Source organism: Maniola hyperantus, chromosome 20, assembly GCF_902806685.2.
Source record: "Maniola hyperantus chromosome 20, iAphHyp1.2, whole genome shotgun sequence".
In the NCBI taxonomy this organism is placed as follows: domain Eukaryota; kingdom Metazoa; phylum Arthropoda; class Insecta; order Lepidoptera; family Nymphalidae; genus Maniola; species Maniola hyperantus.
In genome coordinates this window covers 9,357,028-9,383,086 of record NC_048555.1, presented here as the reverse complement: position 1 = coordinate 9,383,086, position 26,059 = coordinate 9,357,028, and the positions used below count along the sequence as shown (strand labels likewise).

The following is a 26,059-nucleotide window of genomic DNA, read 5'->3' as shown; positions in this document are numbered from 1 at the left end:
GCAGCGGCGCACGCGGCGCGCAGTCTCGACCGCGACTCGTGCGCGAACTGAGTCCCTGTTAAAAAGGACCTCGGAAGGGTTGCTAGTCGGGCTAACGTCGACTAAACACGTGTGTATAGCCGGGTGTGAGACATGTATAATAGTATTATATCACTTTAAGGATGGCTTTACATTTAAACTGGTTTCGCTCTCCCGCTTTTTGAAATATCTTTCTGGCTAAGTCATAAAAAATAGCTTTGCATAATAACTTTTTAACTTTGAGTATTAAAAATATATTCCTTTATTAATAAAAAAATATAATAAAAAATAAAAATAGATACTTAAGTAACATCAACAGCTTCTTCGTATAGAGACAAATGTTGCCATTTCAAGGGTTCGTAGCCCACACTGGTTGTATTAGGTAGGAGGTAGCGTGCGAACAACTCCAGGATATGCGGGCTTTGTACGTCAATACATGGTGTTAAGAGATCTGAAATAATAAGTTTTTACTGAGAAAGGTACGACATGCGTAGACTATTATAAGAGACTAGCTTATGCTCGCGACTTCGTCCGTGTGAACTACACAAATTTCAAACCCAAAAATCCTTTCTTAGCGGATGCCTACGTCATTATAGCTATCTGCATGCCAAATTTCAGCCCAATCCATCCAGTAGTTTGAGCTGTGCGTTGATAGATCAGTCAGTCAGTCACCTTATCCTTTTATATATTTAGATAACTATAATTATTGTATCTATATTGTGAGTTTATCAATCAGTTTAAAATACAGACTAGGTTTCTTACCAAGTAATGGAGGTTTATGTGAATGCAGTGCACTTGGAATGCTAGCCACCAATAGGTCACTGGGCACGCACACATTGCCAACTTTTCCTATAACAATCCTTTCATATGGCTGCTTCTTACACCCACTACCAAACTGGCAGAGCGGTTTCAAATCTATTGTTAACTTCAACCAATACCAAGTTGTGACATACTCTACACCCCATTTCGGGAATATGAGGTTTTTGATAGCATTTATGTTGCTTAGTGCGTTTGTACACCATACAGCAATGAGGCAGTTTTCTGAGAGGAGGTCTTTTACAGGGATTGATGCTATGTCTTCATTGTACATCATTGAGTAACTGAAAAACAAATAAACTGATCTCTTAGAAAATGTTCTATAGATAAATACAGTAGGTACCTCTTTAATATTCAAAGTTTTTGAGGACTTCTCTGGCGCAGTGGTTAGCGCTGTGGTCTTATAAGTGGAGGTCCCAGGTTCGATTCCTGGCAGGGGCAATTTGAGAATTTATAATTTCTAAATTGTCTCGGGTCTTGAGGAAGGCTTTGGCCGTGGCTAGTTACCACTCTACTGCTTAAGTATACAACATTGTCCAATAGTTACCAACCTTAATTTATTATTAGCTCCTTTTAACCTTCGGATATATTTATTCCACCAGGGAGGGTCAGCTATCATTATATTAAACTTATTGCCATTCAATTTTGCACATTGTTCTTTTACACAGCCACAGAGGAATCTAAAAAACACAAAAGGTATTTATTATTATGCAAAAGATATGCCCGTTTGTAACATTTTCATGGTCAAACTAGATGTTCATACTTTTGCTAGCAAAATTAATAAATCATCTAAATATGTTTCACTTGATGATGCTTGTGACTTTGTCCACATGGAATTAGTTTTTTTAATTCCATGGGACTCGATTTTTAGGGTTCAGAATCAGTACCTCAAAATGAAAAACGGAACCCTTATAGGATCACTGTCTGTCTGTCTGTCTGTCTGGCTGTCGGTCTGTCAAGAAACCTACAGATACTTCCCATTGACCTAGAATCATGAAATTTGGCAGGTAGGTAGATCTTATAGCAGACATTCGGGGAAAAATCTGAAAACAATTTTATCAAGCTCGGTAAAACAGATGGGCCTTGAAAAGCTAGCAGACAGACAGACTAATATTAGTATGGATAATTTTAAGTATAGATATTAGGATTGGGATCAATGAAGAATATAAGCTTATACCTGGAATTTTGTGGTATCAAAAACCAGTCATCTTTAATCTTACATTTGAGAGGAGTATTAGAATTATTGCCGCCATTCAATCCATGATGATGATATATGGCTGATTCAAAGTGGTTCTGCGCTAATTCTCTAACCAGTGATGTTTCCAATAAATCATACTTTTTGCTCACACCTACTTTTACTCCTGATGGTAATTTAGCTACAAGTTCATTGTACATTTGTTTTATTTTAGCTGTCTGGAACAAGGAATGTCAATAAATTAAATGTTCTTATAAGCTTAACTATAAGCGATATAAACATCCCCCCTCCCCCCTTTTGCCGGAAATGCAAACTTTTTAATCCTTTTGGACTAAGTACTACCATCTACTCTGCGAACTGTACACCTGTGATCCTGACGATCCAAACAAGCAACACAGTTTCGTGAGACTTGGCAAGATTGGGATAATTCATCGATGGATAAATGCATTTGTTGTTGTAGCAGAGAATATACTATCTGTTGTATTAAAATCTATTACTTTATTTAAACAAAATAGGATTTGTTAGGTAGGTACTTACTTCTTCCAATACCTGATGGCTTTCTCGTGATCTCTTCTTATTTACTGTTAAATTATTGGTGGTACTTTTAATACAAAATAACTTTTTGTTGAAAGTTAAGCTTTGGTTTCCAGCTAGCTCACTGTTTACGTTTTTATAAACACTTGCCAAGAAATCTCTGTGATCTATATAACGTAAGTTGTTGTCATTGAATAAGACACTCATTTTTCTGATTCACATTTCATATTAATTGTACAGCTTGTTATAATTTCATTTTTCAGCGATCAACTATGGGCACCACAGACCAATAACTTATAGGATACAGACCGCTAACTCCATAGACGATGTTTGTTTCAGTAGTAAGGGGAAGTGGGAGGCAAGGAATTTATATAACAAATTGTCATTGTAGTAGTGATTGTCTGTCTCACATTTTATTGGTTTTTACTATGAGAATCCACAGGACCATCTCTTTCTAACTTTATATAATATATAGCAATTATATGCCCGGATTGTCGTAAATTAGGGATGGCGTGACAGCAGGAAAACCGTAACTTTTTAGTGATGTCCTTTTTACAGATTTTAACGGTTTTGCTATTAATTACCGATTTTCAGTATTTATCGGTAATCCTACTAATAATTATTTAGGAATTTAGTTTCTCAAAAGAAAAATCAAACAAATTTATCAAAATATAAAAACTTTATTTAGAATAAATAATAAGCGACTCTACCACCGGTTCGGAAAGCAGATTCTATTGAGAAGAGCCGGCAAGAAACTCAATAGTTGCTCTTTTTTTTGTAGTGTATTACATTATTTTAAGACTTGTATTCTATTTTAATTCTAAAGATTTTAGGTCTAAAATAGTTTTGTACCAGCTAAACAATGATGGGTTTGGATAGATATAACGCATGCTGTAGGTGCATATTTAAGTCAGCAGAAAGTGTATTGACATTATATAAGTCTTATGCAGGGTGCACATTTAATTAATTAATTATCTTTGCCATATTTAGTTGATACAAAATACATAAAATGATTTATTCGATCAATAGAAATGTCATCCTAAAAATAAGTGCAACCTCATAGTGCAACCCGCGCAACCGCCTCAACCCCTTGCACAGCTTAATCAATCTTATTATTTTTAGGTCAAAAAGGTTTTAAGGATCGTTACATTACATGAGTGTGAAAATCATACATTTGAAAACCACGCGTGTTACTTGCAACTCCGCACCACTAAAACTGTGGTTGCACCATCAAGCATATTTTTAGGATGATTGTAATTTTTTCATCCCAAAAACTCGAATTTTTAAATTATAATGATAAAGATTTATACAATACAAAATCACTGCAATAGCCAGAGCTTCAATGAGGATATCAGCTGTGTTTTAAAATATTTACGAAATTAGATGATTATGCTTCTATTATAAAATAAGAACAAAAAGTTTTTTTCCAAAAAACATATTAACTTAGAAAACTAATAAGTTTTGAAGTAGGTATTCAAAATATTACTTTAGAATTATAAGTGATTGCACAGGCGGATTGCGAGTTTTATATATATACTAGGTATTTAACATTTTACTTATGTGGTTAAGAATTTAGAAGCGCTCAATGAGGCTATAATTTAAAATATTATACTAGATAGATACATTATGAACCTGTCAGTATGCTGTATAACATATTATATTGGAGTGCAATCATCATCACATCAAAAGAAAAGTCTCGATTTACTGACTGACTCATCAACACCCAGCCCAAACACTTGGACCTAAAAAGTTGAAATTTTTGAAGCGAAATGCAATTTTCTAAATTACCACGGGATAGAGAATAAAGAGAAATAGAATTCCACCTGAGTGAAGCCATGGCGTGTCAGTTAGTCTGCGAACGGAAATGGCAAAATGATACGACTTTAATGTTGTTCAAGAGAGATAAAATAATAAAGTTAATCTTAATATATAAAAGGAAAAGGTGACTGACTGACTGACTGACTGATCTATCAACGCACAGCTCATACTACTTGACCGATCGGGCTGAAATTTTGCATGCAGATAGCTATTATGACGTAGGCATCCGCTAAGGATTTTTAAAAATTCAACCCCTAAGGGGGTAAAATAGGGGTTTGAAATTCGTGTAGTCCACGCGTACGAAGTCGCGAGCATATGCTAGTGAACATTAAAACATCAATTCAAACTTTTAACAGTGGCTTAAAACCTTAATTACTTTTGCGACGTACAGTTCTATAGCTTGCGCCTTTAGTAACTTTTGTCGCAATCAAATTTTCCATTTCCTTTCCCTTTTTTCTCGAATCAACATTATGTATTCTTCTATTGAAGTTAATACACCATTGTCTAACTTGCATTCTTATTACGAACAACCAAAAAGCTTTTAAAAAATCTGATTTATGCTCAACACAATCAAACCAAGATGTATTAATTTGTTCGAATTTGTTAATTAAATCTGAATATATGTAAACCTTACATATGTCTGGCAAAATTTTTTCAATGATAGATATACAATCCCATACCAGGGACAACAATTGATTGGATGGGTAGTACAATTTTTTGTTACTTGAATCAAATTCTTTCATTTCAATTAAAGTATGAAATGATTTAATTTCGTTAGACAATAGTGTATTTCGGCAATTTGGGCATTGCTCACAATTTAACTTTGGAAATAAATACCGACAAACTGCGCCGGCAATATAAGACAAAGCATTCGTTTGAAAAACGTTTTCAGGTGGAACACATTCTTCAATAAAATTTACGTTATGAATATCAGAACTGTAATCAACAAATCGTGTATCAAGTTTTGGTCTACTTACCAAATTACTTAGAGTACCGAGCATTTTATCACTATCGGCGGCGCAATTCGCATACAGAGATTTCCCGGTTGTAATGTTATTGATCAACAATGTTTTGAACAATGAAACAAAATTATGACAGTCCGGGTGTGTGCTAGAACCACCCTGACCTCTAATCTGAGAAAAGAAATTTTCCAGGGGATCCTGGTTTAAACGCGTCAGACTCAAAAATTTAACGCCTGAGATTATTCTAAGATCTGACCAAAGATGTTTTATAGTTTTAATGTCGTGTATAAAATTTCTTAAACACAATGGCTTACTTTCTCTTGAATCTGACGCATCGAATTTCATTGATTCTAGTTTCTTCACTGCTTCATTCCAAAAATCAAGATGAGTTGAATTTATAGATAAAGAATTACATAGGTCAGTACTGGAATAGCCGGAGGAGTTCAGGCTGCTGAATAAATTATGAATCAATAAAAGGATCTCAGCAGTGAAAAGTCCATTATCAATGTTTACAGATGGAGGACAATAACCATGTTCCAGTTGTAGTTGACGATAAGTGTTCATCTGTATTCTTAAGCTGTGGGCCACATCTCTGCTGAAGACTTGCGCAGCAAGTTTCACCTGTAATGCATAGTTATTTTTTATTAGATATGTTAATAAACTAAATTTGATAATGCTATTTAGATTTAAAGTAAACATTGTGGCTAATTCCGTTGTACACAAACTCTAAGCTAAACTAAAATGGTACGTCTAAATCTATTGCTATCCCTTTCATAATGTTGCTTGCGGAAAAGGAAAGCACTAGATTTAGACCAGTTAATTTAGTTTAGTTTAGAGATTGTGTACTAGAGAATCGGCCCCATTGGGCTTAAAATATAATTAAAGAATTTAAATGAGTGGGTTGGAAATTCATAAGGATTCAAATTTTTGTTTAAAAAATTATCTTCTATGCTCATAACTATACTATCCTCAACCTAATTATCCTAATCCTAATAATATTATAAATGTGAAAGTGTGGATGTTTGGATGTTTGTTACTCAATCACGCAAAAACAGCTGAACGGCTTTGGATGAAATTTGGAATGGAGATAGATTATACCCTGGATTAACACATAGGCTGCTTTTTATCCCGGAAAATCAAAGAGTTCCCGCGGGATTTTGAAAAATGTAAATCCACGCGGACGAAGTCGCGGGCATCACCTAGTATGCTCATAATTATCTTCGACACTATTGGGCGCCGACCCTGGTTATTGGTACTTCTTGTTTTCATGGTGTCTATGTGATCATGTGATGAGAATTTTGTAAGCTGAAACTTAAAATGGACCAACAACAGGGTCTACAACCCATAGTTTCGGAGATAGTGCTTTCAAAAACGTGATCACATAGACACCACGAAAACAAGAAGTTTTAGTACCAACAACTAAGGTCTGCGCACCGTAGTTTTATTGGATTTTTCCATGGCAAGGACATTATCACAAAGCTATTGTTACAAAGCAAAAGTTACTTGCCTTCATCTTGTCATATGAATTTGGTTTCACATGTTTGTCTGTTAATTTGGTAGACCACCCAACACCTGCCACACCATCAACAGCAAACAGCTTCTCAATGTAGTCCCACTGAGCACGCTGACTCCCGATGAGCAAGTCCTTCTTCTGAAAATTATTGCGGAAACATTTGAGTAAATGTGGGACATCATATATATGATATATTTTGTTTCCTTCGATGAAATAATGTATTATATTACACCCATCGTTGCCACTTCGAAGTAAATCTTCGCGTGCATCAGCTATTAATGAGTTTATCGCAGCAACATTGGCAGAGCCTTGATCTGATACTGTTGATCTCAAAACAAATCCTGTCTTTAATATTTCCTTAGTTAGTTCTTTAATAATGTTTTTTAGAAAGAAGGTTTTAATTCCATCTCGTACAAAATAAAATGCTATAGGTAGCTTCCAAGGTAAAAATATGCCCCGTAACATAAACACTAAAACTTTGTCAGCAACATTGTTAGTGCGTTCACCACCTCCTAGATCTTCAAATCCTTCAATAACACCGGTACCACTTCAGAATGCATGGACTCATGAGGAGCAGGACTCAGTGGTTGTGAGTAATGAGTAATAGAAGTTGTTGGCTCTAAAATAGACTGCTGAATTAAATCTGGTGACTTCTGTTTGTCAGGAATCGGGATATTTGGCAAGGGGTTTACTAAATCAATAGGACTTAAAATAACAGAAGCTTGCTCATTCTTACTTTGGTTGTCTGATTGTGAAGTCGATGGGATATCGACTATGTTAACATCGAAGGGTTTACCACGCTGTAAAGGGGATATCTCTAGAAATTTGTCAATTTTAAAATGTACTGGTTTAGTACCTTTTAGGGTTTTTAGTTTAGTTTTAGGGTTTTTAGAAGACTGTGTAATATGCAAATTCAGCGTGGGAATTGAATCTTTTGTCAATCTATTATTTACGATATACCGAGGTAAGAAATGGGATTCGCAAATCCTGACATTTTCTAATTGCCTAAGGGAGTACTTACGCAAATATGGACAGTTAAACAACCATGCCTTCCATCTAGTTGTGTCGGTAAAAGGTACGGCGTGTAAATGTAAGGTGCTTTTACACTTAGGTACACTACACTGCCTCATATCGGATAAAAAGGATACTAGGTAGGTATTTAGAAACACTAACAATTATTACTAAGCCTAAATTAGGTAGGCAAGTTTAAAGAGCACATCCACTATATCTCTAAATTAAAACAATCCCTTAAAAAACTGAAAATAGAAATATAAAACGAATATCCTGTTATAACTGCAGCACACTTCCAGGTTTAAACCACAAGGTTTACAACTCTCGCAATAGGAGAAAAATTAAGTTTTTTAGGTTAGGTTATAAAATCTCTCAAAACCGACATCACGTTTTTATTTTGAAATTCTATGTAATGAAAGCCGATTGGAGCTAATCACCGACCAATAATATTCGAGCAATCTTGAGAGAGTGTGCTGTATGTACATGTGCCTTTAATACTGTGTGAGTGGAGCGAGATAGTCCTGTGGATTTCGAAAGAGGAATAGAAAGTGCGAAAGAAATGGACTGATGCATCTTTTATGGCCCTCAGTTGACAGGGCCTGATGGGCACACTATGGGCAAGCAATTTGAATTTGAATCACAGACCAATAACATATAGGATAAATATCATAGGTGTGCTGTATGTACATGTGCCTTTAATACTGTGTGAGTGGAGCGAGATAGTCCTGTGGATTTCGAAAGAGGAATAGAAAGTGCGAAAGAAATGGACTGATGCATCTTTTATGGCCCTCAGTTGACAGGGCCTGATTTGAATCACAGAGTACATTTGATTTGAATTTTGACAGAATTTCATTTCACGGAATTTAGTGAAGTTTGGAGGAAGTTTGAATGTTTGAATTGAACATACAATTGAATATCCGTGGCCCCACCGCGGTTGTTTGACAGCTACAATGTCACGATCGCAATCATCTCTGATTGGTTAATGCTCGCTCACTATTGGCCACAATGCATTGTTGCAACAAGAATCGCACAAATTCAGCTAATCAGAACAATTGAGATTGTAATAATGATTGATGCAGGTTTTAGACAATCGCCCTACTGTGTTGATTTGCTGTTGAATATATAGATTCGTGGTTGAATATGATACCTACCTACAAGGATACCTATGTACTTACCTACAGATTGTAAATGACTACTCTTGGGCTTTTTAGGGCTTTTTGCTGGCTTTTACTCGCTTTTATACTGTACCATAAACTGTAAAGATTGTCTTTGGTCTTGCCCATAGCCTTAAATGTTTAGTTTTATCGTGGTTTTATCATCTATATCTGTCAAACAAAATATGTCAAGTTAAAATAAGTTCAAATGTCAATATTTTCATTTTAAGAAGAAGGACGAATTCTGAGGTTGATGATCCGCATCGGTTTATAATAACTTCGTATTCGGATTAAAAACATTAAATACATTCGAACAATACGAAGTTGTATTGTGTGTAACGTTGAAATCAGATATTTAAATAAAATTATCCATGGTTCATACATAAACCTTACATTTTTGTCGAGTTTCCGACCACAGTTTCCGACTCACGTAAACTATGCAGTTTTCTTACTGAATTCGGGATAGTTTGGACCGCAAATACCTGTTATTATGGCTGTGAAAATATGTAAGTATTATTCTATAAATCTACATAAGATTCCTAGACATAGTAAGCTCATAATCTGTAGATTCATACGAAATAGTGTTAACTGTTATTACTGTCTTCTAATAGGCAAAATAATTAAACTATGAAAAATCTACCTTGTTCTAAGTTTCTAGTTAGATCGCTTTCAATTATTATATACAAATAAAATCATGTTATTAGATTTCGGATATATTGGGCACTAAATAGTGTCTTTGTTCTGTATTTTTTTTTGTATGAACTTTTTTTTAACTTGTATAGTAAAGAACTAAAAACCTTGTACTGTCTGAGTTCAAGAGCATCACTTTGTTTTAACGTGATCATGCCAAGGTAACTGCAATCTGCATGTGAGTCTTTGTGCATGTTTGTTTTTAAAATTGCATGTATTATGTATAACCTAAATGCATTCATACATTAAAATTCATTATTATAATTATCCAACAGCTCAGAAAGCGAAAATATTATAATTGGTAAGTGAAAACATAATGCATAAGTAATTATTACTGAAATATTGTAAATAAACTAACTGATATCAGTGACTTATGTGGATCAAGACTTAAAAATTTAATCAGACATCTTTAATTTTCTGGGATAAAAGAAAGTTTATGTCACTCTCCGGGTCTTTAACTAGAGCTATGCATAAAACTATTTGCATTTATTGCTATGCATAATTTGATCCTTGTTCCTTGTGGAAAGATTGAAGTAAACACTCTTTTGCATTTATAATACCAGCTATTAGTAGTGACCGTTATTAACTGAAATTAAAACTATGAATGGTATGTAAAAAAAATATTTATGTGCCTACATAAGTAAATGATTTTCGTGCAAGAAATAATACTTTAAAAGCATGTATGGTTTTCAAAAAATATAACTATGCATGTCACATACACAATATAATTTATATAATCCATCAGTACTTAAAGGGTATTAATTTTATTAATAAACATTGAAACAGTTTAAAACCTATAGTTAAAATATGTTGTTTTAATGTATCTTGGTATCAGTGGCCCTACCGCGGTTGTTTGACAGCTACAATGTCATGATCGCAATCATCTCTGATTGGTTAATGCTCGCTCACTATTGGCCACAATGCATTGTTGCAACAAGAATCGCACAAATTCAGCCAATCAGAACAATTGAGATTGTAATAATGATTGATGCAGGTTTTAGACAATCGCCCTACAGAAGATTCTTAAAGTGAAGTCATTGGGTTTGTCCCTATGACTTATCATTTTAAAGTTAATTTTAAGAAAAAATGGAAGAGACTATTTGAGCACTTCTTTATTCAACACAATTTTGTTTTTGATGTTTTTATGTTTGTCTAAATCGGGCAAATGGCATTAAAGCTTATAATAGTCAGTAGTCACTGTTTATTTGTAAAAATAAAAATTAATGAATGTTCAATTAAAATATGTTTAGTAAAATATGTAATTTGGATGGTGCATGATCCTCCATTTTTTTGTCTTAAACTTGTTAAATTTCATTTTTTAATAATTTATTTACGTAGCTTACTTTTACTAACTTTGTTTATGTAAAGACTTCCATACTTAATGCCAATTTGAGCCAATGTAATTTTTTGTGATTTTAGGCATACCTGCCTAAATTAACTGCCAAATTTTTATTGGTCTTAAGCCAAAAAACCGGCCAAGGGCGAGTCAGACTCGTGTACCGAGGGTTCCGCACTACAATCGTATTTTTTCGACATAAATCAAAAACTACTATGCATACAAATAAATAAAAATCTGTTTTAGAATGTGCAGGTAAAGCCCTTTTATTTATGATACCCCACTTGGTATAGTTATCTTACTTTGAAAATTGAAAATATCTGTTCATGAACACATTTTAATTTTTTTTAATGATGATGATAACTACAAATTCACGGTTTTCGGATTTTATCCTTTACTTGTGCTATAAAACCTAGCTACCTGTCAAATTTCATGATTCTAGGTCAACGGGAAGTACCCTAAAGGTTTTCTTGACAGACACGACAGACGGACAGACAGACAGACAGACAGATTATGAAGTGATCCTATAAGGATTCCTTTTTTCCTTTTGAAGTACGGAACCCTAAAAACGTGAACTCTGTAAATAAACTAAATAGCATTTCTATATTTAAAGTGTAAACACTAAAGAATGAGCGATTTGTGTGCAGGGTCAATAAACACTCTGCCTTATCTTTCAGTCAATACAAACGAAGATTAATTGTATATTGATAACTCTTATCTGATGTGTTAAAGTTTACACAGCTTCCTGTTTCCGTAATATGTTAATAAACTACATAACTATCTTACATCATTTTTTTAAATAAAATAATATATTAAAGTGCCTACTTAATTGAGATGACTGTTTGAAAAAATAATTAAATTCTTAAAATTCTAAGCAATTGTAAAATGCTACCATACCATTATAATGGTAAATATACTGTGACTTGAACCTAAACGTGTATTTGCAATAAATAAATCATGATTATGATAATCGTTGATAACTACAAGTAGATAAGTATGCAATGAAAACAATAGTTATACAAGCCGAATTAATAAAAATATTTAATACCAAGTACATAATAGTTAACTGTTAAGTAATTATCGCGCATCAAAAATTGTACGTGTGCAAAATTATGTAAAGGCGATGTACGGGCTCGGTAACAGTCTCATTGACTGGAATGATGAAAGTTGTACGAAGTGGAGATCGGGGGCAAATATTGATCAAGGGTTGCATTGCGCGTGTGTGCGCACCCCCTCACACCGACGGCGGCGGGCGGTGCGCGCGCTAATGTGCGTGTGTCCATGTGCGAGCCGGGAGCTCCTGTGGCGACCGCCACTCGCTAACAGTAATGCTCTATATACCACACGGTGCCGCTGTTATCTACTTAATTGCCTACTAAATGCAATTCTAGCGAGATGTAAAGTAATCCGCCGCGACGGAGCTCGTGTACCGGCCGCGATGGCACTGTGAAAATCAATAAATCTTCCTGGAACACGTATTGCATGCGACTCAGTGACTCTGTTACCAGTGTGCCGAATGCATACATCGCGAGTGACTGCGGAGTGTGCTTGCTTTACAGTGGAACACGAAGGTCAATAAGGCGGGTTCCCGATGTTCAATCACAAGTTACCGTCTGACTTTCCAATGCAAACCCTCCGTAAGAAAACCAGCCCTTGCAAATGTGAGTTCTGTCTCGAGATGCTTTTACACGATTTTTCTTTCAATATCATTGCGGTCATGCGGTGTTTAGTTAGAGCTAAATGTCGGACATCAGCACGCTAGGGCATCCTCGCTTTGAGTTGTATATTTTGCGTTATTTTTCGTTGTAACATGCATGGTCCGCCTCCGAGAATCACGGCACTAACTCGGCACCCATGCTATCTGCTAGTCCCATGTCATAATTAGTGAACCCTGCTTTTGAACAGAGGGTGAGTTGTGGGCCCAGGCGGTGGAGCTGTGGTGCGGCGGGGGGAGTAACTAACTTTAGTGGGTTTGTTCGGAATAATGCAGGTGTGTCATTTCCAGCACCTTCTCCGGCAGTTCGGTGAGTACTGCATATTGCATTTCACGCTTTCCCGTAGTCAGGTAGGTTACACTTGCCCATTGAACTATCCCCGTTTTTTGTTCCCTCTTTGATCCTATTATAAACTACTACATGCGTGTAATTATATCTTATATCTGTACAATATTATGTATAATATTATATGGGACTAACTAATCAACAGGGGATGGAAAATTGTGCTAAAAATAACTGGCAACATTGTAAGTTATGGACATTTCAACATGACATTCAGCAAAGTCACGACACGAACATTGCGTTGCAGTTGCGGTACGATATGGTTATGGATACCTACCTAATAAAAAAAACCGGCCAAGTGCGAGTCAGACTCGCGCACTGAGGGTTCCGTACTACAATCGTATTTTATCGACATTTTGCACGATAAATCAAAAACTATTATGCTTAAATAAAAATCTGTTTTAGAATGTACAAGAAAAGGTCTTTCATATGATACCCCACTTGGTATAGTAATCTTACTCTGAAAGTTGAAAATAGCAATACTTGTTCATGATCACAATGTTTTTTTGTGTAATGTAACCACAAATTCACGGTTATCAGATTTCCCCTAATGTCAGCTATAAGATCTACCTTCCTGCCAAATTTCGTGATTCTAGGTCAACGGGAAGTACCCTGTAGGTTTCTTGACAGACAGACAGACGACAAAGTGATCCTATAAGGGTTCCGTTTTTCCTTTTGAGGTACGAAACCCTAAAAAACATTAGTTTCATAATGGTTACGATTAAATTTTAACAAGCTATTAAAACGTATGCCTATTAATAAACCCGGCTACAATTAATTAGCGTCCACGCATTTTAATATACCTACTAGTCTCATATCGCTTTGGAGTAAGTATATACTTTGGCCACTCGACTCTACTCTACAGTCTGTACTCCCATTATGTACGGTATACGTATTCGTTGAAAGGCTCTTCAATCAAATAAAAATTTTCATCGACTAAAAAAGGAGGGGGAGGTTTTCGATTCAATGCGTTTGTTTTTTGCGTAGGTACTGGCGTGGCTGGCTTATTTGCGTTATTTTTATATTCGAGACTATTCTCGAAATCATCAGGATTAATAGGTACATTGATGTCGGTTCTGTTGAGACTTATCTTATCTGTTACTGAAAATTCTGTACGATCTTAAAACAAAAAATTTCACTCAAAGAACGCTGATTCTTTTAGAATACCATGAGACCATATCAGTTCCGACATGATCGCTAACTATGGGTATGATAAAAAAGCTCAGAGTCACTCAGCGATGGAGAGAGAGAGCTATGCTTGGTTTCTGTACCTACGTGATCAAATCAGAAATGAGAAGATCCGTAGGAGACAGGACTCCAGAGAAATCGACACAGCTCAACAGATTGCGAAGCTGAAGTGGCATGGGTAGGGCACTTAGTTCGAAAAACCGATAGAAGTTTTGGTCCCAAGGTGCTAGAATGAAGACCTCGTACGGCAGACCCCTACTATAAGGTGGACAAACGACATTAAACGAGTCGCAGGGAGCCGCTGAATTCAGGCGACGCAAAACCGTGGCGTGTGGAGTTCCTACAAGAGATCTATGTCCAGCTGTAGACGTACAGTACGCGGCAGAAAGTAATGTACATCGGTCTTTAGAATGACATTTCGGCTTTGTAGAGCGTTGTCTCTGTCACTCATACCTACATGACGTTTCGTCTCTATAAATCTGCTATCTCCTTCTAAATGTCGATGTACATTACTTTCTGCAGCGTACTGTATATCGTTTGACGATAATGATGATAATACCAGTTCAATGAGATTTTACTCCTGTACCTTACTAAAAGTTAATGAAAACTTAGGAATATATAATATATTATTAGGAATATATTAGGCGCGTGTGTAATTGTATAATGAGGGTTAAAAGGTTAAACGATACCGTTTAAGAAACCTGTGAAAACACCGGCTTTATGCACGAACTGTCTATCGAAAGATCGATAGGGTAGTTTAATAGGGGAGGCATAAAGTTCATTGGTGTAGGGTATAGTGTTACTTTTGGATTTTCGACTTTACAGGATATAGAACAGAACTCCTCAGATATTTGGTTCAACGATTTTAAAACTAAATGAGTTGCAAAACATTGACAGGTAGGTACTAGGAAATCACAGTTTTACGATAGTTTAGGAAATAAAATTTTTACTGCATAGAGATTAGAGAGATGATTTTGTCAAGAGAAGCCGATCGATGCCTATATGAATCGGCATTGCTATACAGAAGATATTCTATGAGATAGTTCACTCGTACCAGGCATCAAAACAGCCTCCCCGCGTGTTGCTTAGTTTTATACCGATCACAAGCACCCGGCGTCCCTGGAAGCAGCTACCTACTATATGAACAAAATCGGTAGGCTGACTAATCCTTTCACCACGACGGCTACCTTTAACACAGAGCTATCGTGGTTACGGCTTTTTGGACTGCCCATGTTTGAGGTGGCCGTCGACTCGAGAAGAAGAAGAAGACCAGGCATCATAATTATGTGCTTCCTAACTAGCTCATTTAATATCTCAAGCTCATAAAATAGTACAATAAAAAAAAAATTTGCTCTCTAAGAATCTTTCTCTCTCTCTCTCTCTCTCTACCTCATTGCTAATAGACAAGACCCCTTCTCGTTAATCACATGTGTTTGTCCTTAATGAATTGACTTTTCTTGGGATAATAATGCGGTAAAGTCCCAAATCATGTCTCAAACTGTCAATTCGCTCTGTTGTAGGTACACACACAGTCTTTAAACATTTACAGGTCTAATCTAGTGCTATCCTTGTCAACAGCGACCATTGTGAAAAGGATGGTAATACTTTTAGACCTGTCACTTTATTTTAGTTTAGAGAATCAGCCACGGTAAGCGAGCTAGTAGGACATCATGATCACCTCATTGTACCTACAGCGGGGTGATTTGCTAACTCAGTGTCTTACACTGAATGATAGCCACCAAGCGAATCACCTAGCAGGGCCTATTAGCCAATTAGAAAATCTTGATTGATAATTTTTAAATCTGACAAATAGGTCATAGGTGGTGTTGATAATCTAAGTACCAGCGAATGATGATCAGGGCGCGGGTACCCCGACCCCAGCCGAGGAGATTCTAAATTTACAAGCAGGAAATTCAATTAGCCAGCCTGTGATATGCCGTAAACAGCGACCGAAATAGGACAACACGGTTCAGTTTTATTTCGCACCCAACCTCATCCACACATTCTTTTCAAGTTTTCACGCTTATTCTGAATAATAATGACTCTTAAAAAGTTTGACTCGAAATTCCTGCTGAGCCGAGGTACTATGCAGTTTTAATTAAAAGTTTCAAGTGAACTTTCAGTGAAATTGTGTATAGCTGTTCTGTCAGTGGTTTATTCAGAGATCGTTTGTTTACGTTCCAAAGCTCGTTGCTGTTTTGTTAGATTTAAGTTTAAACTTCACTGTCCATAATTCTCTCGACTCAACAAAGTCGTTTTTGGATTTTTATATACCTACTAGTAACTAGCGGGAACTGCCTGTTCCCGTGGGTTCCCTAAAAATTTTCTTTCATGCAAACCTTGTCATGACAATACATAATTACAAACACAACAAAAAAAGTACCTATCAACCAATTTGGTGCAGTCGTTCGGAAGTTATGCGCGTATATACATTTCGGCGAATCGTTTTTATTTATATAAGTTATTTTGTTTCTTTGTGTATGTTAAACATAATTGCTCATTGATTGATAAAATGTTTTCGTGATCCGTATTAATACTATAAAATACTATAAACTTCACAAACACTGATCGCAGCAGAACTGCGGGTATAACCATTGAGATTAATCGTATTTAATGGCCGTTTGGTGCCAACTCTCGCGATATGAATTCGAGGAGTTCCAGACATTGTCCTTTATTATTTTCGTGGGCAGACAAGAGTCCTGCCAAGCGACATCCGGACGACGACTTTAAAAGTTAAATAATTCCTCTGAGTAATGCAGACGTAATTAATTCTTTTGTCTCTATTTCAATTTTCAAGCTTCGCATTAAGACCTTATTCATCTTGAATGCCTGAATTTCTGAGAAAGTAGCACTATATTTTTTCCATTATGATCTGCACGATTTCAATGTTTAAATGTTCATGACGTAACTTTTTTAATTAGTTTACATTTTGCTGTTATTTATAAAAAAATACTTTTATTATAATGTAGGTAATACTGTATATTTAGGTACAGAAGTAAAATTCAATTAAAAAAAACACAATTTATTAACACAAAACCAAATACTTTTACAATTATCAAACTTTTAATGATTGGAACAAAATTTAACACGAAAGACACAAAAAGTAAAAGTCAGTAATAAAGAAAAACATAATTCAAACCAGACCACGATGAATACAGCACAAAAATCAGTAGCGAAATGAGCCCAGTGCTCGCGCGCGCTCAGCTTTTATAGCTAAGCTCATTAAGAGAGGTGGCGTGACCTAAGACGGCCTCTCCTGACTATGCGGCGTCCTCGCCCGCCAAAATAGCCAGAAAAGGTCGTGAGATCTTCTCTGCGGAGACTTGCAGCTGGTGCCGCAACGCTGTCGGCGTGCGGTGCGCGAGGGGAGACCGGTGAGGAGCTCGCCGAATGGAGCGATGCCTCTGCCTCTACCGCGTAAGGTGCCGGGGCAGACTCAGGTGCGGAAGGGGGACCAGCACCTGGGCCAACTACTTCATAGTCATCACCTGAAATTAGCTTCGATATAGCACAACTCCATAGCTATAAATGGTAACACAATGGGTAAGCAATTCAAAATGCGACTTAGTATTAGCTAGACATGTAGATAAATCATTTAGTTTTATGGGGTGTCCCTATCACCCAGAGGAGGTGACACCTAACAACCTATGAGACGTCTCAAACCTAGCGCGCGCTTCTTCTCGTCATCTTCGGACCGCCAGACTCGGGGAACGGTCTCAGACCGTCAGACTCGGGCAACGGTCTATGGAGCAGGAACTTGAGATGACCTTCATCAGACCACCAGACTCGGGCAACGGTTTCAGACCACCAGACTCGGGCAACGGTCTATGGAGCAGGAACTTGAGATGAACTTCATCAGACCACCAGACTCGGGCAACGGTCTCAGACCACCAGACTCGGGCAACGGTCTATGGAGCAGGAACTTGAGATGACCATCATCAGACCACCGGGCTCGGGCAACAGTCTATGAAAGTGCATCTCAACCAGCCACCGTTGAACTTCCCTTGAGGAGTAAAGCATTACCGTGATTTGTTTAGTCATAGCACAAAAATAGATGTCGTGGATCAGTCCGTCAGTAGATAAGTACGTAAGGGAGCAAGCAAGGCCTTTTTAGTAAGGAGGGTGAGAGTTTTGGGGCTATGATTAACAAAATCACGACTTTCATCTTCACCACCACAAAGTAGTCAACAAGCTGAACTCACATTCGAAGAAAGTACCACACGCATCCGGGCACCACTCTCCTTGCCAGGGCACCATGCCCTCCACTGCCACCTGAGTAGTCGTGCCATACGACCCACTCAGCAGCTCCAGCTCGTAGCGGCTGCTTGGCAGGGTATTCAGGACCTTGTATGGCCCCCGCATACCAGGATCAAGTTTCCCCGTGGACTGGGAGTACTTGATCACAAACACCATGGCTCCAGCCTGAAACACACGAGGCGGACAACGATTCTGATTATCATAGGCATCCCTGCCAGGCACGATATCAATCTGGAGATCAAGCCGTACAGTTTCAGCAACCACACTGTTGTCTACTGGTGAGGAACTCTAGAGATCTGCTTGTTTGATATACAAACCAGGCAGTGAGCCTGGTACTTAACTACGACCTGAAGTAGCCCAGGAAACCAGAAGTACTTCGGGATCAGGTTCAGAGCCTTTTAGGCAAAGACTTGCAGCAGACGACGGTATCACAACTACCACGCTTCCGCTCCTACTGGTGAGTAGCGGTAATAGAGCGTAACACTTTAATACCGATGAGAGTCTAGCTGTCCCACTTACAGATACTCGACGAGCTTGTCCTGATCTGCGACCTGCACCATCTGAGCCCAGTTGCTCGGCTTGGTGATGCTGTTGACTTAAAGGGTTGCATCTAAAATAGTCGCCATAACACATCATCGTGCGCTTTTGGTACTCAAAGTCGAAGATGAAGTCATGGAAATAAATCCACATACGAGTAACGCGCGGCAGTGCGGCCTTCTTACGCTCGGTGGCTGTGAAAGCGTTGTAGTTGGTCACACCCATAAACTGAAGACAAACCAAATGGTGGCGCAAGTGTTGACTGCCAACGCTCCCAGCACGTAGGAGTACTACCTACTCACTGCACCGTGGGTAAATTAGCAAAGATTGCTACCTTGGACTCAGTGGTGAGTCGCTCAGTGATGTTCTGACGTATCTTTTCCTGTTCAGGGCCTCAATGAAAAGGAACCTCTTTTTTTCGTCAAACGTGCAAGGCAGGCTGTCTGAATAGCATACTCCTCAACGTAGCGCCGAAAGTACCCAGCTAGATCTTAGATTGCCAGATTTGTTTAATGTACTCAAGGGGTAAGGACTTTTACCTACGTTATGGCCTTGTCCTAAAGACTCGGCCTCGCCTGACCCTAACAAATGAATCTCATAAAAATGGTAAACTCGGAAACAATCGGTAACGGGAATTATCAGATTTTCTAAAAGAGTTGAATCTACCCACGTTACATTATTTACGAACACACTACAGTGCGTCGCTGGCTAGCATGTCATACGAAACACCTTCAAGTCCAAGACGGTATGCGTAGGTCACGTGCTTTAATACAACACGTGCCTATCGAAATCATGGACACTAACTTTAAAAAAAGAACATTCTCACCAATCAGCTCGTACAAGGGCTTGGCAGCGCTTGTGTTGCCCCACGATGCGCATGGCATCGTGCCACAATACCAGTGAGCTGAAACGTTCACGAAGGGCGCCGAAGCTTGGAGCAGCATGCGCGGTTTGGTGCCGCGACACCAGTGAGCCCCATGCTCGCGAGAGGCACCATAGCCCGCAGCGGCGCACGCAGCGCAGTACCACCAGCGCGCCGTCTCGTTCGCCAAGAGCGCAGAAAAGCGCGGCAGCGGCGCGGCACGTCGCAGCAACGCCAGCGCAGCGTCACGCTCGTACAGAGCGCAGAAAGGCGCGGCGGCGGCGCGGCACGGCGCAGCAACGCCAGCGCACCGTCACGCTCGTGCAGAGCGCAGAAAGGCGCGGCGGCGGCGCGGCACGGCGCAGCAACGCCAGCGCACCGTCACGCTCGTGCAGAGCGCAGAAAGGCGCGGCGGCGGCGCGGCACGGCGCAGCAACGCCAGCGCAGCGTCACGCACGTGCAGAGCGCAGAAAGGCGCGGCAGCGGCGTGGCACGGCGCAGCAACGCCAGCGCACCGTCACGCTCGTGCAGAGCGCAGAAAGGCGCGGCGGCGGCGCGGCACGGCGCAGCAACGCCAGCGCAGCGTCACGCTCGTGCAGAGCGCAGAAAGGCGCGGCAGCGGCGCGGCACGGCGCAGCAACGCCAGCGCACCGTCACGCTCGTGCAGAGCGCAGAAAGGCGCGGCGGCGGCGCGGCACGGCGCAGCAACGCCAGCGCAGCGTCAGGCCAGAGCATAGCCAGCCTCGCTCTCATGCAGAATTCCAAAGCCCGCAGCCAAGCGTGCAGCATTGCGTCGGAACATTCGAGAAAAGAAAGATAAATGTGAGCACTATGTTCGACTATGTTCGAATCGTGTTCGAATATAAGTATTTCCCAGTTGGTTTAGTACAGTCCTTATTACGACAGATCCACCTATTCATACAACGATCTAACACCACATGAAGACTGATTTCTAATCTTGTGGAAACTCAATTTGTTATCTCGTGGCAAAAATAATTGTTTAGCAAAAACTCATCTACCTACATTACGGTTACTCTTTTTACAAAAAGAACACTGAACTGCATCAAAACCGATGTTTTTGGTTTTCGATAACTTTTAACTTTTCGCACAGTAGGTACACTCTGTGATCCTAATTTTCACTCAGAAAACCGCGTGATTGGAAAGTACTATGACTAAGACTACGCTTTCTAGTCTTAAACTGCGAGTTTAAATTGCGGGTATCTTGGTGAGATACTTCATGAAGTGACTAATGGACCGACATAGATGTTCTTAATCTCAATGTCTACCTCTCGTGGGCACAGTGGAATAAATTCCGTTTTAAAATTGATCTAAGACTGATCATAACAAAAACCTTTTGTACAAGTTCCACTTTACGAAACTACCTCCCGGCTATGCCATCGGTTGAGGTTACGAACATGATCAACTTTTTTACACCATGCATCAACATCATTAAAAATCGAGACCAAAAATAAAGACATCTACGTTCCACTAATTGTACGACACCGACTAGCACGCCTTTGTTCATTATTCAATTTACGTGAATTACTTTTATACTTAAATCGATTAGTAGATTTAGACGACGGCATTATTAATTCACAAAAACACGTAGGGTAGACGTGAAAACTTTTAGACAAAAATTCAATTTGGACAAGAACACTTGAACTAGATTCGTTCACGTGGCCAATACGTGCTTAGCCATAAAGCCAAAGGTATAGGTACTTGATTCTAAAGATTTAATTGCAGTAACTTCATCTTGTTCGGAACAAGGTGCAGAAACGGGAGTGTTGCATTCTGTTTGAACGGTCACAGTGTTACCGAGACGATTAATATTACACTCGCTTTTAGTTACTACCGAGGTTAAACTATTTTCGACAAGTCTCGACACGTTTTTCTCGATCGCGGAGTATTGATTCATTATTGAGTGCAACGTTTGGATAAAAACACGACTAAGTGCGTGATCTCGCGACCTACATCTAGGCCCTGCTGTTTCACATCCACGTGGTCTGCTTCGAAAACTTCGAGTTTGATCACGGCACATCACGGCTACGATCGCGGTTACGATACCCGCGATCCGACATTGTACAAGAAAAACAACAAAAATTTAAAGGTTAGAATTTTGTTCCAATTTAAGCAAACTGATTGTCAGTGACTAGATTTTAACTATAGTGGGCTATTGAATAGGAATCCCACTTCTGAATTTAGGTACAGAAGTAAAATTCAATTAAAAAAAACACAATTTATTAACACAAAACCAAATACTTTTACAATTATCAAACTTTTAATGATTGGAACAAAATTTAACACGAAAGACACAAAAAGTAAAAGTCAGTAATAAAGAAAAACATAATTCAAACCAGACCACGATGAATACAGCACAAAAATCAGTAGCGAAATGAGCCCAGTGCTCGCGCGCGCTCAGCTTTTATAGCTAAGCTCATTAAGAGAGGTGGCGTGACCTAAGAGTATGTATTCAATTTGTCATTTTATACTTGGCTATGTTCATAATAACTGAACATCACTGGAGCATATTTTGTATAGGTATCAAGCCTGGGCTAGCGCATAGCTAGAGCGATGAGTGGCGGCGAGTAGAGTTGCAGCGCGGCGAGTAGAGGCCGAACGCCGTGTGGTGCACGAGTACCTACAGTAGCCGGCAGGCACATCGACCTTTAGAAAGAGATTCCGGCTTCGTAGAACATTGTCTCTGTCACTCATACCTATACTCATGACAGAGACAATGCTTTACGAAACCGCTGTCTTTTTCCAAAGGTCGATGTACAATATTTACTGCCGGGTGCTAGACTTGTTTGTTCATAAGTATAATTAATAAATTCTTAATTTAAAAAAAAGTGAGCTAGAGTTGGCTGGCTCCTCGCGCAGCACCGCTTAATCGCGCTCATTTTCATTATAACAATTTCAACCGTATGTCAAAATAAAAAAGCTGACTTTAAGTTGATATAAACACAGTAGCCACGCCGCCACTGCCCTCCGTCGGTGTGTCTGGTGCCTTGTACCTTAAAGAACATAATTATACAAGTCCTGCAAATTGCTATTGCGCTGGAAGCATGTCTCATTAACATCGAAATGACGTCATTTTGACGTCAGCCGAAATAAAAATATACCATCAGCTCGAAACTTCAGTCTAGTGCTGACGTCACTAAAATGGCGGCCACGTGGATTAGCAATTTGCGGGACTTATAACAGATTGGTTTAGTTGTCTAAACACGTATCTTGAGAAATAATACTAAACTGAAAATTTCCATGAGCATAGCCAAGTAATTTTCCTTCATGTCACTTTACGCCATAGGAACAAATCTAGCGGAAATTCTGCGCGCGGAAATCCGCTTCCCCTAGAAACACGACAAATCATTTCTATGATGTTGATAAAGGAGTTTAGTCCAAGTGGATGAGATCCATGCCAACCAGACCATGTCTGCGTCGATGTTTCTTTCGCGAATATTCGACGTTCTCTTCTATATTTGACACACTTGAGTTTTTAAATCGGGTAAATCTTCTAGATTTGTCCCCAGATATATTTGTCATGATGTTCACATTGTTCATGCCTTCCATCGTTTAGCCTGAGAACATGCTAACCTTGTTATTCTATAGTCATTTACGAACCTCTCGCAGACAAGAACGAGCCGGGACGCTTTCTCGGCGAAGGGGTGTCATTCCGCGCGAAGCTTATCGGCGTACTAGAAGTGCCCGAGGCGCGAGGTGATAGGATGTGCCAAGAAGCACTGGCGGACTTAAAAATGGCGATACGGGCGGCAGGGGAGCACAAACAGAGGATACAAGTCCATGTAGCCATTGATGGATTGCGCCTGCGCGACGACAAAACTGGGGTAAGTATTTAACTTTTTTACTTCTTTCTTAATGGCACAATTCTGTGTACGCCCTCTACCCCACTGAAGTGATATAGGACCTGAAACAACAATTTTTTAAACGCATAAAAGCAAACAAAAATACGTATCCGAAACATCTTTTCGGTGTGGTGATTTGGTAGCATGGCAGTGCCACCTACTTACATATTTTCCTTAGGGTTGCATTAAAAGGCGGGTAAAAGAAATGTATTTTTTCTTAAAGGATCTAATGTCAGTGATGAATTGATGATGCAGTGTAAGATGGGAGCGGGTTATCGTGGTTTCATTAAACCGATATCCCTGATTGGTTTCTATGCGGCATCGTGCTGGAACGCTAAATCGCTGGGCAGCATGACTTTGCCGCTAGGGTGATAACCAGCCACGGCTGAAGTGTCCCGCCAGACAATATAATAAGTGTAAAACATACTCGTAGTATAAGTACCCAGGATAACTTTTTGAACATATTTATTACTACCTGATGCACGCGAGTTCGTAGTTCGTACGCGTGGATTTAGATTTTTTAAAATTCCGTGGGAACCCATTGATTTCCCGGGATAGAAAGTAGCCTATGTCACTCTCCAGGTCTTTAACTATACCCATGCAAAAAATAACGTTGCTCCGTTGCGACGTGATTGAAGGACAACGCAACAAACAAACACACTGTCGCATTTATAATATGCGTACTGACTTGCTTTATGGCGTGAGCATAACTCGTGTAAAGAACATTGCCAGGAGATGTAAATACGTTGGAATGCTTAATGCAATTTAACAAGATAACCTAGCTATTATAAGACAGAATTGTAATCCCTACGGTAATAACCTGAATAATTATAATCCCCTTAAAGTGAACGTAAGCTTGTTGCCTGCACTTATGAATATCGTATGTATTCATACCCATTTAAATTCATCTGGTACAAAAACTAATCTCATATGCATGGGGTCTATCTGGACTCTTCTTACATAGGGAAGGTTTCTCTTACACCTACTTGACTTGAGGCGGTACATAGCAATTTTAGAAATTGAATATTCCTTTAACACTTCTCATTCTGAGTAATTAATTCTACCACTGGATTCCACATACTTGCTAGTTTAAAACACGCTACATTAAAATATGTCGTTAAACCACGAAATACGCTTAAAATCATTAGATATTGATGAAAGATAAAAAGCCTCAATAGCTCAACCGGTATGGAAGTGGACTGAAAACCGAAAGGTCGACGGTTCAAACCCCGCCCGTTGCACTATTTAATTGTCGTACCTACTCCTAGCACAAGCCTGACGCTTAATTGGAGAGGAAAGGGCAATATTAGTCTAGTCATTTAACATGGCTAATATTCTTTAAAAAATATATATATATATACCAAGGCTTATGAATTTCAGGATTCACTGTACCATCACCCGGTCCACAAAATATCGTTCATCGCGCAGGACATGACGGACTCGCGCGCGTTCGGCTACATATTCGGCTCCCCTGACACCGGCCACCGCTTCTTTGGCATCAAGACTGATAAAGCAGCTAGTCAAGTAAGGTTCTTCTGTGCTCCTTTTTATTAAAACTAGCTTTTATCTACGACAAAGGAGACTTAATATTCGGATAAGAATGTATTTCGCTTTCCAAAATTTAATAGCTTTTAATAGCCTCGATAGCTCAACGGTTATAGGAGCGGACTGAAAACCGAAAGGTCGCCGGTTCAAATCCCACCCGTTGCACTATTGTCGTACCTACTCCTAGCACAAGCTTTACGCTTAATTGGAGGGGAAAGGGGAATTAGTCAGCAATTTGGCTAATATTCTTTTTTTTTTAAAGATATCGTGATGCGTGTCAAATTAGCCTATTGATTATGTCCTAAAGAAAGGAACTAACGCGTTAACGGAATTTTATTGCAGAAATCGTTCAATGTGTTATAAAAGAAGAGAAAACCACGGAGTGCTATTAAATTAGATGGTGAAAATTGAAGATATCTTGCATCCGGATTGAGGAGTTGGGATCCGAAGTTCAATGGTGTACAGTACGCGGCCGAAAGTGATGAACATCGGTCTTTAGAATGACATTTCAGGTTTGTAGAGCTTTGTCTCTGTCAATCATACCTGTATAACGTTTTGTCGGTCTCAACGACAGAGACAGAGCTGTACAAATTTGCTATCTCCTTCTAAAGATCGATGTTCATCACTTTTGGCCGCGTACTGTACACTTTTTGATTGTCAATTGTTATGCATATATTAAGTATATTATTTTAAAGAATATTAATGG

General features: G+C 39.0%; 2 protein-coding genes across 10 annotated transcripts in view; one reads left to right on the top strand and one right to left on the bottom strand.

Annotated features, from left to right (window-relative positions):
• Positions 1–248: 248 nt before the first annotated feature.
• Mettl4 (Methyltransferase like 4) lies at positions 249–8,741 on the bottom strand. The gene is made up of 7 exons (XM_034979426.2): positions 8,688–8,741; positions 8,488–8,511; positions 2,567–2,842; positions 2,012–2,247; positions 1,386–1,514; positions 781–1,118; positions 249–469 (listed from the first exon to the last, which is right to left on the bottom strand). The coding sequence occupies exons 3-7, from the start codon at positions 2,768–2,770 to the stop codon at positions 321–323; spliced, it is 1,056 nt and encodes a 351-aa protein (XP_034835317.1). The 5' UTR covers positions 2,771–2,842; positions 8,488–8,511; positions 8,688–8,741; the 3' UTR covers positions 249–320.
• A 302-nt stretch (positions 8,742–9,043) lies between these two features.
• The window catches only part of Dab (DAB adaptor protein), a 34,822-nt gene continuing 17,806 nt past the window's right edge, over positions 9,044–26,059 (top strand). Inside the window, exons 1-4 of one of the 9 annotated variants that reach the window (XM_069505563.1) lie at positions 9,044–9,527; positions 12,607–12,708; positions 23,555–23,790; positions 25,189–25,332. In XM_069505563.1, the coding sequence (XP_069361664.1) occupies positions 12,639–12,708; positions 23,555–23,790; positions 25,189–25,332 (450 nt within the window). In that variant the 5' untranslated portion in view covers positions 9,044–9,527; positions 12,607–12,638. The other 8 variants (XM_069505566.1, XM_069505564.1, XM_069505565.1 and 5 more) reach the window with 8 other exon arrangements.